The sequence below is a fragment of the Sorghum bicolor genome, chromosome 8, assembly GCF_000003195.3.
Source record: "Sorghum bicolor cultivar BTx623 chromosome 8, Sorghum_bicolor_NCBIv3, whole genome shotgun sequence".
Classification (NCBI taxonomy): Eukaryota; Viridiplantae; Streptophyta; class Magnoliopsida; order Poales; family Poaceae; genus Sorghum; species Sorghum bicolor.
Genome location: NC_012877.2, coordinates 49,973,596 through 49,987,280, shown reverse-complemented (window position 1 = coordinate 49,987,280; position 13,685 = coordinate 49,973,596). Strand labels below are relative to the sequence as shown.

At 44.1% G+C, this 13,685-nt stretch overlaps 1 protein-coding gene across 1 annotated transcript; it reads left to right on the top strand.

The window, feature by feature from the left end:
* Positions 9,153–10,881, top strand: LOC8064116 (premnaspirodiene oxygenase). The gene is made up of 2 exons (XM_002443188.2): positions 9,153–10,082; positions 10,183–10,881. Exons 1-2 carry the CDS (start codon positions 9,153–9,155, stop codon positions 10,801–10,803), a joined length of 1,551 nt encoding a protein of 516 aa, XP_002443233.1. The 3' UTR covers positions 10,804–10,881.

Genomic DNA, 13,685 nt, shown 5'->3' with positions numbered 1-13,685 from the left:
TCCGCCATATCCCACACACATGCACATCTTGATTTGATTGTATGACTTGTTTCTCTAGATCTATTGTTTGAATTTTCAATAAATGTTTGCAAGTATGTATGAGTTGTCTCCCCACCCATGAGCTCCACAAAAGGCAATTAGTTATATGGTGTGACAGAGAGGGCACAATGTTACTATGCTTAATGCCAAAAATACCATATATCTTGAGATATGAGAGAAGGCATACACCATTAATGCCTTGGTAAGGATCCACAAATACCAAAAATGAGAGACTTGAGAGGGTCATAAAAAAGGGATCTCTGAGTTTTATTTGAAAATCCATAAAAACTCCAGAATGAAGGTTGATCGATGAGCTAGAGACATAGTGCCTGACTTAACTGTTCTATCTTTCAACTGCTCAAGACCCAAGTGACGCATACAAGCCCCATGGTGGAAGGTAATATGGGTAAGTTTGAAGTCAGAATAGTTTACTCTAATCTAAGGAGAATTATTGTTTGAACGCATGTGTACTTTTGAGGCGTGAAAGCATTGCAGCAACTCTTGATCCATCACTGAGTTTATCTTTGCTCAGGGACGAGCAAAGAGTAAGCTTGGGGGAGCTTGTTGACGGTAGATAAGTATCATTTTTATATCAACAAGAGAATAGAGAAAGGGCTTAAAAGCAATCACCAACATAGATATAGGGGATACACTAACAGAATTCCACAAGTTTTGGTGAATGTCTATTTCTGCAGGCGGTGATCAGAAAAGAGCCAAGGGAGACCCACATGTCAGGTTTACATAAAGAGAAACGAGCCAACATATGAAAAGATATGATCTAGAAGGTTCGGGAAGGCACCAGAACAAAGGAGAACGAAACCTGACACTGGGCCAGGGCGGCCAAGCAGGGCGGGCGCCCTAGTGGTCCACCTGTCAGCCTCAGCTTTGATGTCGGTGCCAAACCGCCTTTAAGGATTAATCTCCTCCATTAACAAAGGTCGGTTTGATCTGAGGGTTGCAGTTCATCCCACCTCCCTATATAAGGAGGGGTAGCCCCAGGGTTTGAGGCGCCCATTATTCAGATTATTCATTCTTCATCCTCTAGAGAAAAGCTAGAGTTTGGGCTTGAGAGGTGTCCCTCGAATGGATAACCTTTCTCCCTTAGGGTAGATCTAGTCTTCTAGATAGTAGAGAGATGAAGAGCGAGGGAGGAGTTTGGAGGAGGCGCTGGCCTGTCGGTGCCTCTTCATCAACTTGTACTTTGACGGGATTGGGCTCTGTCCGGTCCTGAAATGGCTTAGGCTCGCGTCATCAACTTCTTATTCAAGTAAGATTCTTGTTTATATTATGCTTCTGGTTTACGAGTCTCTTTCGAGTGCTTTAATCTAGTGCACTAGGTTAGAGTGTAATCATAATGTAAGCGTGGCGCTTAGACTAGGGTTACTCGTAGACGCAACCTATATTCCGGATCAGTGGTAGATCGCGAACGTGACATTCATTGAGTCCTTTGTAGTCCACCTCCCGTCTATTGGTCTAGCAGGAAGGTCTTTCAGACCTTATTATATGGTAGATTCTTCCATAGTAATTTCCCCAGTTGAGTAGTAGAAGACACGGACTACCCTAGTTAAAAGTAGAAACCCATGATTGAGTTATCCTCTCTATACTCCTATTATCGACCCCATACTAGATTGATCTTCCTTTACCTTTTATCTTGTTACCACTTAGATTTTATCCCTAGTATAGTTTATATCCTTTTCACACACCCTTTTCGGTTAAGTTAGAACTCGTAGTTGACTCACACGTTTCCCTGTGGATATGATATTTAAAACCCTCCGGGTGAAAGCTACAACGGTATCCGTGCGCTTGCGGATCTTATCTGTGCACGTCTTAAAAATACCAACACGAGCCAAGAAGAAAATCTCACCAAGATTATGTGGTATGCTCCTATAATACCACGCTTAAAACGTCTTTTCAGAGACCATGCAAAGTTGTTGCGATGGCACAAAGATCATAAGGTAGACAATATGTTGAAACACCCTGTTAATGGGTCCTAGTGGAGAGCAATCGATAGATAATTCTCCGAGTTTGTAAGTGACGCAAAAAAACTTAATGTTTGCTTTTAATACGGATGGGCTAAATCCTTTCGGGCAGGAGAGCAGTAGTCACAACACTTGACATGTTACTCTATGTGTCTACAACTTTCCTTCCTAGTTATGCATAAAGTGTAAGTTTATTATAATGTCGGTGCTTATCTAAGGAGGGAGAAAATTAGTTTTTCTCCCTCCGTTCTTTACAATACATCTCCAATGTCTCGTCTACGCCTTTGCGTCACCATCTCTAATCCGCGCCGTCATCATGATCTCCTCATTTTGGTGTCACTCGGCCGTCCAAACTCCCGAGCAAAATCGCTGGGTTTCACAAAGGTTGGACAACGCCCTGGTGCGTGCATCTTGTTCCCTCTCAATTCCTCTTTATGCTCTCCTTTGTTTACTTCTCATTGTTTCGGTCGCAGTGCACAATGAAGGTTGGACAACGCCCTGCTGCATCTTGTTCCCTCTCAATTCCTTTGTGTTCTCCTTTGTTTACTTCTCATTGTTTCTGCCGCAGTCCACAACAAAGGTTGGACAACGCCCTGGTGCATCTTGCTCCCTCTCAATTCCTTTATGTTCTCCTTTGTTTACTTCTCATTGTTTCTGTCGCAGTCCACAATGAAGATTGGACAACGCCCCAGTGCATCTTGTTCCTTCTCAATTCCTTTATGTTCTCCTTTGTTTACTTCTCATTGTTTCTGTCGCAGTCCACAATGAAGATTGGACAACGCCCCAGTGCATCTTGTTCCTTCTCAATTCCTTTATGTTCTCCTTTGTTTACACCTTATTGTTTTTGTCACAGTCCACGTCGAGCGCTGGCCGTGCCTATTCCCACCACAGTATGTCCAGCCGAGAGCCCTGCTGCCATTCAGTCTCGCCTACGCCCACTTCCGTGCCTCCATGCTGCCTTGCCGGGCCAGCTCGTCATCTCGCTTGGCCTTAATCGCGAACAACTACGCCCACTTCCGTCACTCTACCTGGATGAACTCGCCATCACGTAAGTCGCCCAGCTATTTCAGTTGTCCACCTTACCTTCAAAGCTCAGCATCCCGTGCCTTTGCTTGTCTAGCTAAGTGCAGATGAACATGCAAATCTGCGCACATGTGCATAGTCACATCGCCTGATCTGCTGCTGGATAAGATGTTCACCACTAACCTGAACTCGTCACCCTCTACAGAAACCACGGCTGGCCGGTTATCCTCGCTCCTTCTCGGCTGTCGGTAAACGCCCCACGCAACACTCTAGTTCCATTTATTTCCTACGTCGTTTCTCCGGCAATCCTCCCCTGGCTGCTTCTTTGTGCCCAACTGCCAAGCTACATCGGTATATATATACCAACCATGTTTTGTACCGCATATACAAGCAAGCACGCCATCATCTCATATGCGTGGCGCTCTCCAAGCTTGCGACCTCTCCCTTCCCCTCTCCCTCAGTGCTCCAGCGTGGCTCCCCTCCTCTCTCCTCGTGGCGCCATTCGAGCTCTGGCGGTGGAGTCACTGCAGCGTGCGTGGCCCGAGCTCGTGCGGCGGATGCCCATGCATGCACCCCGGTGATGGACGGCGTGCACTTCTGCGGTGAGGGTCTACAGCGCAGGCGCCATGCGTTCCACCAGCAGGGGCCTGCAGCGGGCGTCGCAGGCGCCGGTGGGTTTGAGGTGGGTTTCACGAGCTCCAATGGCGGTGGATCGACCGTTATGCGGCAGCGGGCGACCAGATCTAGCGGTGTATAGCCGGATCCCGGCGATGGAGGGTGGATACAGCGGTAGGAGTCTAGATCTAGCAGCGGGCGGTCAGATCCCACCAACGGGAGGCTGGATCCAGTGGTGCACGTGGTCAGACGAGGATGCAGACAACAACAGTGTATGAATGGGCTCACTGGGTCTATGGATGGGCTCGGTGGGCTCATCAATGGGTTTTTTTTTTGATTAATTAACCGAGGCGGACAAAGCGTCTACCACCATGGGATGGGCGCTTTGCCCGCCTCCAAAATTCTAAAACACCCGCCTCCATAAATATTCAGTAGTGGTAGTTGTGTAGTAATTAGACTTCTATTTCTAAAATTCAATAATGTCGTATACTTGTGAATTTTACAAACTAAATTTAAGTATGCATGCAAACTATATTTTTCAAATTTAAAAGCAATAGGACAATCACGATCTTTCATAATTAACTATCAATTTGGTTAATGGAAACTTGCATACGTTTTTCATAATTCTCTCAGTTCAAACACGAACTCTTAGACACTCACATGTTTACTTTTTTTTCATAAATAAAGTTTACTTGCTTATAAATGATTCTCTAAACTTATAAATAAAATATGACTAGATGGAACTCGATATTTTTATTAAAAATATAATTTGACTAAGTAAGTATCCGGCACATGATTTTGTTCAATTAAAAATAAACCATATGCCTAGTCTTTTCTGTTATAATAAAACTTCTAGTAGTCGTTTTTTTTCATCTAGCTCTGATTAGAGTGTTTTTCTAATCTGTGTGCTCATGTGTAGATTAGTTTTTAAACCTTTTATTGATTGGTGTAATGTTATAATTTAGTCATGTTTGTATGTTATACATGTCTCTATGTGGATGCTTGTGTGGTGCTTGATGATCTTGTTCAGTCGGGTGAGCTATACATGGTGAATCCAGAAGAAATCCATTGAAGGTTTGGACTAGAAGAAGAATCTGAGTTTAAGGCAAGTATAACATGACCTATTCACCTTAATCAGTTAAATTCATATGCATGTGTCTATCCTTGATATCCATAGGATATTTCCTAGCTATTTGATATCCTGATTCCACCTAGGGAGTTATTGTGCAAGTGGGTATCTGATACTAGTGTTCAACTGAAATCATGATCTTGTAAATTGACTAATGGTATATGCAATAAACAGTAAAAGATGACTTGTTGGCAATATGGTTAAAGGGGGCTAGAGTCTTTGGCGACTTTCCAGATACGCTAGATTATTCCTCTGCTTAAGAACTTATGTGTAGGTTGTTAATCGAGACTTACATACAACCATGACTGCTACATGATGGCTCTTACTTTAGTCAAGTATGAGGACCTTTTCTACCTTATCAGAGGTTAGCCCTGTAGCACAAGAGGGGCTTGACGAGATGGGTATAGGATAACCTCTGCTCTTATGAGTATAGCGCAAAGGAATTTTGTCATTTGAAAAGGGGTTCCTATATCAGCTAGCAAATTGGAATTCTAGGAGCTTAACTTGTTAGACTAACCTTTAAAAAAGGCTTTATACTGAACCCTGCTAACCTTCCTTGATAGTGGGTTAAGAAATTGGCCAACTCAGGTGAAAGAGTAAATCATGGCTCATGGTGAAAGTGTACAACCTCTGTAAAATATAAAAAATGCTATAACAGACGTGCTCACGGTCACGAGTGGCCTTGGAACTCTTATGTAATAGAAGATCATTAATGGTTAATCGTATATCCTATTTATTATTCATGTTTACCTAATCATGTATTTTTGTGGGCTTGTGATAAACTTGTTATTACTCAATTGCTAAAACCATGATTCACTAAAAGGTAATTGCAATCTCGACCTTTTGAGCCTCATGAACCCTTTACTTTTTAATTATTTAAAAAATTCTGGATGAGTACTAGATTACTAGATTCTGGAGGGTTAGGCTTATGATCAACCAATTAGTTGTCCTGTGGAGTAGAGTCTTCACCTAAATATCAGAGTTCTATCTGTTGTTTGCTTTCTAAGGATATATCTCTCGTACTAATACGTTATATTAAATATTGTCTTATGATATTACGCCTTATTTATAGCCATATGCGGTATTTGAGTTCATGGGCTTATGTATGATATGCATCTGATTTTATTCTTAAAACCAGATGTGACACAGGGATTCAAAGGTGACCAGCTCTATTAGTCTTGACTATTAATAGAGGTATGAGAAACACTAGTATAGAAGGTTACCAGCTCTGTTAGTTGACTATTAACAAACGTGACCAGCCCTTAATCCGTTAACGGAGTTGGTTGGGTTACATTGCTCACCTCTGTTGTTTACTGATTAACTGAGGCGTTTTGCTTATAGCGACCGCCACCATTAAAAAATAACCGAGGTGGTTGCTTGGGTGGCCAGTCGGGCTCGGAAGAATGGTGACGGGTGAAATTGTGCCCGCCTCCATTTAAAAAAGTGTGACGTCACCTAAAATAAATCTTGTACTACTAGTGAAGTCTACTAAGACGACCATCTCTTTTAACTGATTAACAGAGGCAGACTTTTTAAGATGGTCTAATAATATTCTATTACAGATTGTGTGTTCATACAAAGAGAAGGAATCTTATAAATATTCACAAATGAATGTGTAATGTAGTTGTTAGAAGATGCTATTGGTATTGAAGCCTACTATGATCGAGTTCAAATCTCATGTGTAACATATTTTAAAAAAATGGATTTTCATATCTTTTAAAAAAATCAATTTCCAAATTATATCAAACATATTATTTTTAAAATTTTGGATTTTCTTGCGTACTGTCCTACTGGATGGGAGATGGGGCCGTCAGGTCGTGGGCTTATGTGCTTTGTATCCTCATTTGTAAAAGAATTTGTTTGGTGGGCAAACACAAAAGACTAAGAGGCCTCAAAGTTTAATTGCTTGGCTGGTTATTGGGAATTGTTTTAGTCGTAATTAACATTTGATTTTTAGAAGGTACGGCCGAGGAGTATTGGACCCGGAGGAATTGCGTACAGTACATGATACATAACACTTTGCGAGAATACAGATCACTTTGCGTAAAGGTAATGCTGCTTCAAACAGTTAGTAATCATTGCCATATATATTATACCTTTGCAATGAATAAATTATGTGTTGCCAAGCAAATATCTATTGCTAAAGAGAGGTTTCTCGTGTAGTGATTATTCAAAAAGGAAATCCGAATACAATTTGAGAGAGGACCAATTTATGAAAACAATTTTTTCTATAGCGAAGCAAAGCATAATATTCTTCTTTTTTTTGTTTTTTATTTAAGATATTTAAATTAATGTCACTAAATATGATTTCCTAAATCATATACGAATGGTTTGCATTGTGATGTGTTGAGCTGTAATAGCCAAGTCTTATGCCGGGAAAAACCATATTTTGATTGTTTTAGTTTGTATATATTTCAGTCCTAATTTGTGTATACCTAAATATTGTCGTTCGTACGGACAGTATACTCACACACACACACGATGAAGGAAGCAACATATCAGGCATCCTAAATGATACGAGGTAGTTGCCTATGTTTTCTAATGGATGCTTGAGTCAGATGTTTGACTTTATATATATAGATCTACTACCCTATAGCTGGTTACAAAATAACTTATTTTGTAGCTACTTTGAGTTATGATAACCCTAAACCCTATATAAGATGAAGGAAGTAACATCCTCTATATGATTAGATTTATAAAAAATTATACTATTCAATAATCATAAATTTATAAGCATAGATAACACTACTACACTATTCTTATCGGAGGCGGACAAAATAGATTAATAAAGGTGGGCATTGCAACTGCCTCTAATAATTAAATGCCTCGGTTAATGGAGGTGGTTGCCTCGCCCGCCTAGATTTATGGAGGTGCTCGCAATAAGCTGCCCGCCTCCGTTCAATGATTTAAAAAAATTAAAAAGAACCATAGTGAGCCCAATGGAGCCCGCTGTTAGGCCCAATCAAGCCTGCTACCCATCCACGCGTGTGTTATTGCCACTTGTCGGATCCACTACATCGATGTCGAAGATGCCGCTCCTGAGCCAAAATTCACCGTTAGCCGCCGAGATCTGCATAGAGGAAGAGGAAAAGAGGGCACAGCTCGTGTAGGGTCGCCAGATCCGTCGGGACCCATTGGGACATGCCAGGATCTGGCTCGTTGAGGGTGTGCCACCGCCACCGGGAGCATCCCTCCACCTGCTCTGTCTAGATCGAGCCTGCTGCTGCTCCACAACACCAGCTCTGTGCTGCCCATGACCGCCGTCGGGGTGGCAGATCCGCTGTTGGGAGGGCCCATGCGGCCCTTGCTTGAGCGCCTACTGCCCTAGCCGCTAGCAGAGGGAGGCCGCACCTTAGAGGGAACGCCCATCTCCGTAGCCATAGCTTGGAGGCCGCACCTCAAAGGGAGCACCCTTCGATGTAGGCACCGGGCCAGGAGGCCACGCCGAGAGGGAGGGTGCGAGGCCGCACCACGAGGAAGGTGGTGAGGTCGCATCGGGAGGGAGAGGGCGTGGGGGAGAGGGAGGGGGATAGGGAAGGACATGGTACCAGGGGATAGGGAGGGGTGTTGGGAACGTAGAGGAAGGGTGCGGTATGAGGGAGTCGAAGGAGAGCGCTGCTCTTAGCTGAGGAGGGAGAGTGCTCGGTTGAGTGAGTGAAGGATGAAACCCTAACTCCCTCTATTTATATCGGAGATGACTATCATGCTTTGTTTGGGCCTGTTGGGCCTTAGCGTTTTTGAATGCGGGCCTTATAGTGTACTCATCTCAACCGAGGCGGCTGAGCAATGTTGACCACCACCACTACACAGAGGCAGTAGCCCTATAATAACCGTCTCGATTATTGGATCATTAACCAAGATATTCGTGTTAAGGTGACTGCCTCTATTAATGTTTAACTAAGGTGGTCGTTTGGGAGCCAGGGCTGGTAGAAATAATAGAGATGGGCAAAAAGGGTACCTGCCTCCATTCAAAAAAGGCCAACGCAATCTAAAAGAAATCATGTACTAGTGTATTATAATACAAACAAAATGAATGATCAAAATATAATCTAGGAAACCGAATCATTCTATGTTACGCATGATAAATGGAACAGATGGAGTATTACGCATCTTAATAATATGATACGAGGTAGTTGCCTCAATTGGTTATGTTTTCTAATGGATGCTTTAAGAAGATATTTGCTTGACTTCTTTATATAGGTCAGCAAGCAATACGATGAAGGAAGCAACCTAAGCAGCCAACAACATGCATGGAACGCATCATAACATAATGAGCAAATGCAACTTGTCTTGTAGCACTTCCACTTGTATATATACTTCCCACCGCACACACGTAGTACCCAAGAACCAAGTTTAATTTGGCAATCATGGACCAGACTGTGTACTACTGCCTTGTAGCTCTTCTTCCACTTGTGTACTTCCTTCTCAAGTCGTTGGGATCTGGTACTGGTAGCCGCCGTGGACTCCACCTCCCTCCAGGCCCATGGCAGCTCCCCGTCATCGGCAGCGTCCACCATCTCCGTGGCTCCCTCGTGCACCACGCTCTGCGGGACCTGTCGCTCCGCCACGGCCCTCTCATGTTGCTCAAGTTTGGCGAGGTCCCGGTCGTCGTGGCATCCACGCCCGACGCCGCGAAAGAGGTGTTGAAGACTCACGGTGCTATCTTCTCATCGAGGCCACTGAGCCTCACCATCAAGACGTTCTCCATGGACGGCATGGGCATCGTCTTTGCGCCCTACGGCGACCACTGGCGGCAGCTCCGCAAGATCTGCACCGTGGAGCTGCTCAGCGCCAGGCGCGTCCTGTCCCTACGGCCCACGCGTGAGGAGGAGGCGCTCCATCTGGTCCGAGCTGTCTCATCTTCGTCCTCGTCCACCGCGGCAGGACGAGCTGCACTGCCGCTCGTGAACGTCAGTAAGCTGCTGGCCATGTACGAGGCCGACACATCGTTGCACGCCATCTTGGGCAGGCGGTTCAAGGTGAAGGTCAGGGACACATTGCTGCGCTACTTGGACCAGGGCGTCCGGCTGGCCGGCAAGTTCACGCCCACAGACCTGTTCCCGTCGTCGTGGCTGGTTCGCGTTCTGAGCCGCCAGGCGGTGCGCGAGGTAGATGCCTACCGCCAGTCCTTTTTCGCCTTCATGGATGAAGTGGTAGGTGAAAACCTAGAGCGACGAAGGTCAGCTGAAGAAGAAGAAGAAGAAGTGGAGGATCTGATCGACGTTCTCCTCCGGATCCAAAAGGAAGGAAACCTTGAATTCCCTCTCAGCATGAGGATAATCCAAGCGGTGATATTTGTGAGTGTTTATTTGCTAATAATAATTAATGTCCATGTTAATGTGTTGATTCTTGTGTGAAATAATTAAATTGTATTGAACATTTGTATATTGCATGTAGGATCTTATTGGAGGGGGTATCGAAACAGCAACAACAACGCTGCAGTGGGCGATGGCTGAGCTGATGAGGAATCCAGGCATCATGGCCAAGGCACAAGCTGAGGTCAGGGGAGTGTTCATGGGCCAAACGAAGGTAACCGAAGATCGTCTAGGCGAGCTATCCTACCTGCAGCTTGTCATCAAGGAGACCCTACGACTGCATGTTCCAGGGCCACTGCTGGTCCCAAGGGAATGCCAGGAGCAGTGCCGGATACTCGGATACGACGTGCCCAAGGGAGCTATGGTGCTCGTGAACGCCTGGGCCATAGCTCGGAGCCCAGATTATTGGGTGGAGCCGGACACGTTCCATCCTGACAGGTTTCTCAGCGACACGAGAGATTTCAAGGGCAACGACTTCGAGTTCATCCCGTTTGGCGCTGGGAGGAGGATCTGCCCTGGGATGGCATTCGGTCTGGCGAATGTCGAGCTCGGCCTCGCCAGCTTGCTCTTCCACTTTGACTGGAGCCTGCCGGAGGGTATGGTTCCTAGTGAGCTGGACATGACCGAGGCCACGGAGATCACTGCTAGAAGGAAAGCAGACCTCTTGCTGTCTGCTACTCCGTGTGTCAAACTGCCGAGTTAATTACCGCGCAAAATATGCTCAGCTATATATAAGAAAAGAAAACCATCCAATAATAACTGTGTGCTGCTTTTGGATGTCTGTGAAGGTGGTTGATGTTTTCGGGAGGTCGTCGAGATGACATTGCTACTCCCGGTCCCTTCTTTTACATCTCTTTTGATAGTGGCTTGTAGTAATATCTGTTTCAAACTTCGGTTATTGTTCTGTTTAGGTTGTGTGAACGCTAATCGTTGTAAGCTGGCAATCCCAGCAGTTACGCTATGCTTTCAATAGAGTAAAATCCACCGCCGGTTCTTGGACTTGGCCGGTGGTGTCATCTATATCCCTAAACTTATAAAGTGATATATGTGAGTCTGTAAATTTGGCAGACTATATCATCTAGATCTCTGAACTTTTATTAAGCTTATCCCTAAACTTGGAAGGTGATGTCATTCTAGTCCGTTAACTTTCAAAGTGATCACAAGCCTCTAAACTTAGCAAGCGGTATCATCCTTAGCCAAACATACTCTAACCTACTCTATTCGCTAACGTGAATCCAACATGTGTCAATTAATTAATCATTATTTATCTCATATTTATCATGAAAATATAAATTATATAAAATAATTTACATCAACAAAAAACAAATTAAAGTATTAAAATAGTTTAGAATAATAAATATATTAGGTTTAAACTAAAGTATAAAAATAATAAAATTAATTAAATATTTATGTATCATTGGTAGTATTACAAGATAATACTAAAATTCCTATAGTATTAAAAGTTTTCTCTATTAAAAGTTACTTCTAGTTTTAGTATTATTTTAAAACTTTTAATAACATTATTATAGAATGATTTACCTCTTATTTTCCACCGTGTGATCTCACTATACGAATGTCTCATATTTTTTTCAACCGTTATAAAATTTCTCATGCTGAGAATAGTCTAAAATACGGCAAAGGTGAATCAAATTACTCTGTCACGGTTTGATGCTGCACTAGGGTTGTGCTCTTAAGGATGCCAAGACCTGAGACCAAAACAATCGAAGAGATAACTTGTTTAATTAGTTCACGAAAATTTTTATGTTTCATTACTGTAGCATTTTCGTTTGTATTTAGTAATTATTCTTCAAACATTGACTAGGCTCAAAAGATTCGTCTCGTAAATTATAAAAAAATTGTGCAATTAGTTGTTTTTTACCTATATTTAATGTGAAAGGTCCTAATATGGCTAGAGGGGGGTGAATAGCCTATTTAAAAATTCTACAAACTCACTAGAGGAAGAGGTTAGTAAATAACAAAGCGAAGCTTTTTGCTCTAGCTCTAAAGGGGTGTTTGCAAGCCACCTACCCAACAATTCTAGTTGCTACAATCATTATGCACACAAGAACTAAGTCTCTACAAGTTACACTAGTTTGCGGTAAGTAAAGATAGGATGAGATATTTATACCGCCGTGTAGGGGATGAACCAATCACCAATATAAACAATCAAGCACCGGGAGAATATCAATCAAACACAATTGAGACACCAATTTTTCTCCCGAGGTTCACGTGCTTGCCGGCACGCTACGTTCCCGTTGTGTCGACCAACACTTGGTGGTTCGGTGGCTAAGAGGTGTAGCACGAACCTCGTCCTCACTAGGACACCACAAGAACCTACCCACAAGTGAGGTAGCTCAATGACACGAGCACTTTACTAGAGTTACCTTTCGGCTCTCCGTCGGGGAAGGTACGAGACCCCTCACAATCACCGGGAGATGGCCACGAACAATCACCAACTCGTGTCAATGCTCCTCCGCTGCTCCAAACCGTCTAGGTGGCGGCAACCACCAAGAGTAACAAGAAAACCGCAGTCAAATCAATCCCCAAGTGCCACTAGATGCAATCACTGAAGCAAATGCACTTGGAATCACTCTCAATGTCACAAAGATGAATAATCTATGAAGGAGATGAGTGGGAGGTATTTGCTTAGGCTCACAAGGATGTCAAGTATGCTAGAATGCCAAGAGCGGTGAGCCCTAAGCCCGCCAACAACTATTTATAAGCCCCTCAAACAAAAAGAGTCGTTGGCTCTTTCACTTGGCAGAACACGGGGTCACCGGACGCTCAAGCAGAAGGCACCGGAAGCTCAACTCCTGCGTCCGGTGCTCTAGAAACGACCACGTGTCGCCTTTTTTGAATCTCTCGCGTCAGAGTCTAACAGTAACCTGCAGAGCACCGGACGCTTCTAAGTTGGCACCGGACGCGTCTGGTGCACACCGGACTAAACTCAGAGAGGTCTACAAGTTCGCAAGGTCACCGGACGTTGAGCACCGGACCGTCCGGTGCTCACCGGACTTAAACCCAGGGAGCATTGCAAAACGCGCGGACATCGGACTAAGCACACCGGACACTCCAACCTGCGTCCAGTGCCTGGCGTCCGCTGCCTTACCCTACCTGAGCCAGGCAGCCTACACACCGGACGCACAGGCACAGCGTCCGGTGCTTCTGGGCCAGCGTCCGGTGAGTGTTTCTCAGCGAGAAACACTCCCGCGACTTCTCCAATTTTCCCACCGGCGCAATAGAAAGAATGCACTTTATTTTCTCAAAAAAGCGCTGAATCCCACCCTCAACTCTTCAAACTCCACCTCCTTCTCAAAGTGTGCCAACACCACAATGTGTAAACCAACAAGTGTGCACGTGTGTTAGCATTTTCATAATTATTTTCTTCGAATGAGTTAAGTTAGCTCACTAGGTTCTAAATGCATGCACAAGAACAATGACACCTAGTGACACTTGATAACCGCTTAGCCAAAGAATTCCGCTCTTTATAGTACGGCTATCTATCCTAAATGTGATCACACCCTTTATGGTGTCTTGATCACCAAAACCAAAACCCTAAGCAATACCTTTGCCTTGATCTCCATA

What these genes read in the sequence shown, in the direction of transcription:
- LOC8064116 (XM_002443188.2), top strand. Translation starts at nt 9,153, where the DNA reads ATGGACCAGACTGTGTACTACTGCCTTGTAGCTCTTCTTCCACTTGTG. An exon ending in TAATCCAAGCGGTGATATTT is followed by an intron (nt 10,083 to 10,182) that starts GTGAGTGTTTAT and finishes TATTGCATGTAG; the next exon opens with GATCTTATTGGAGGGGGTAT.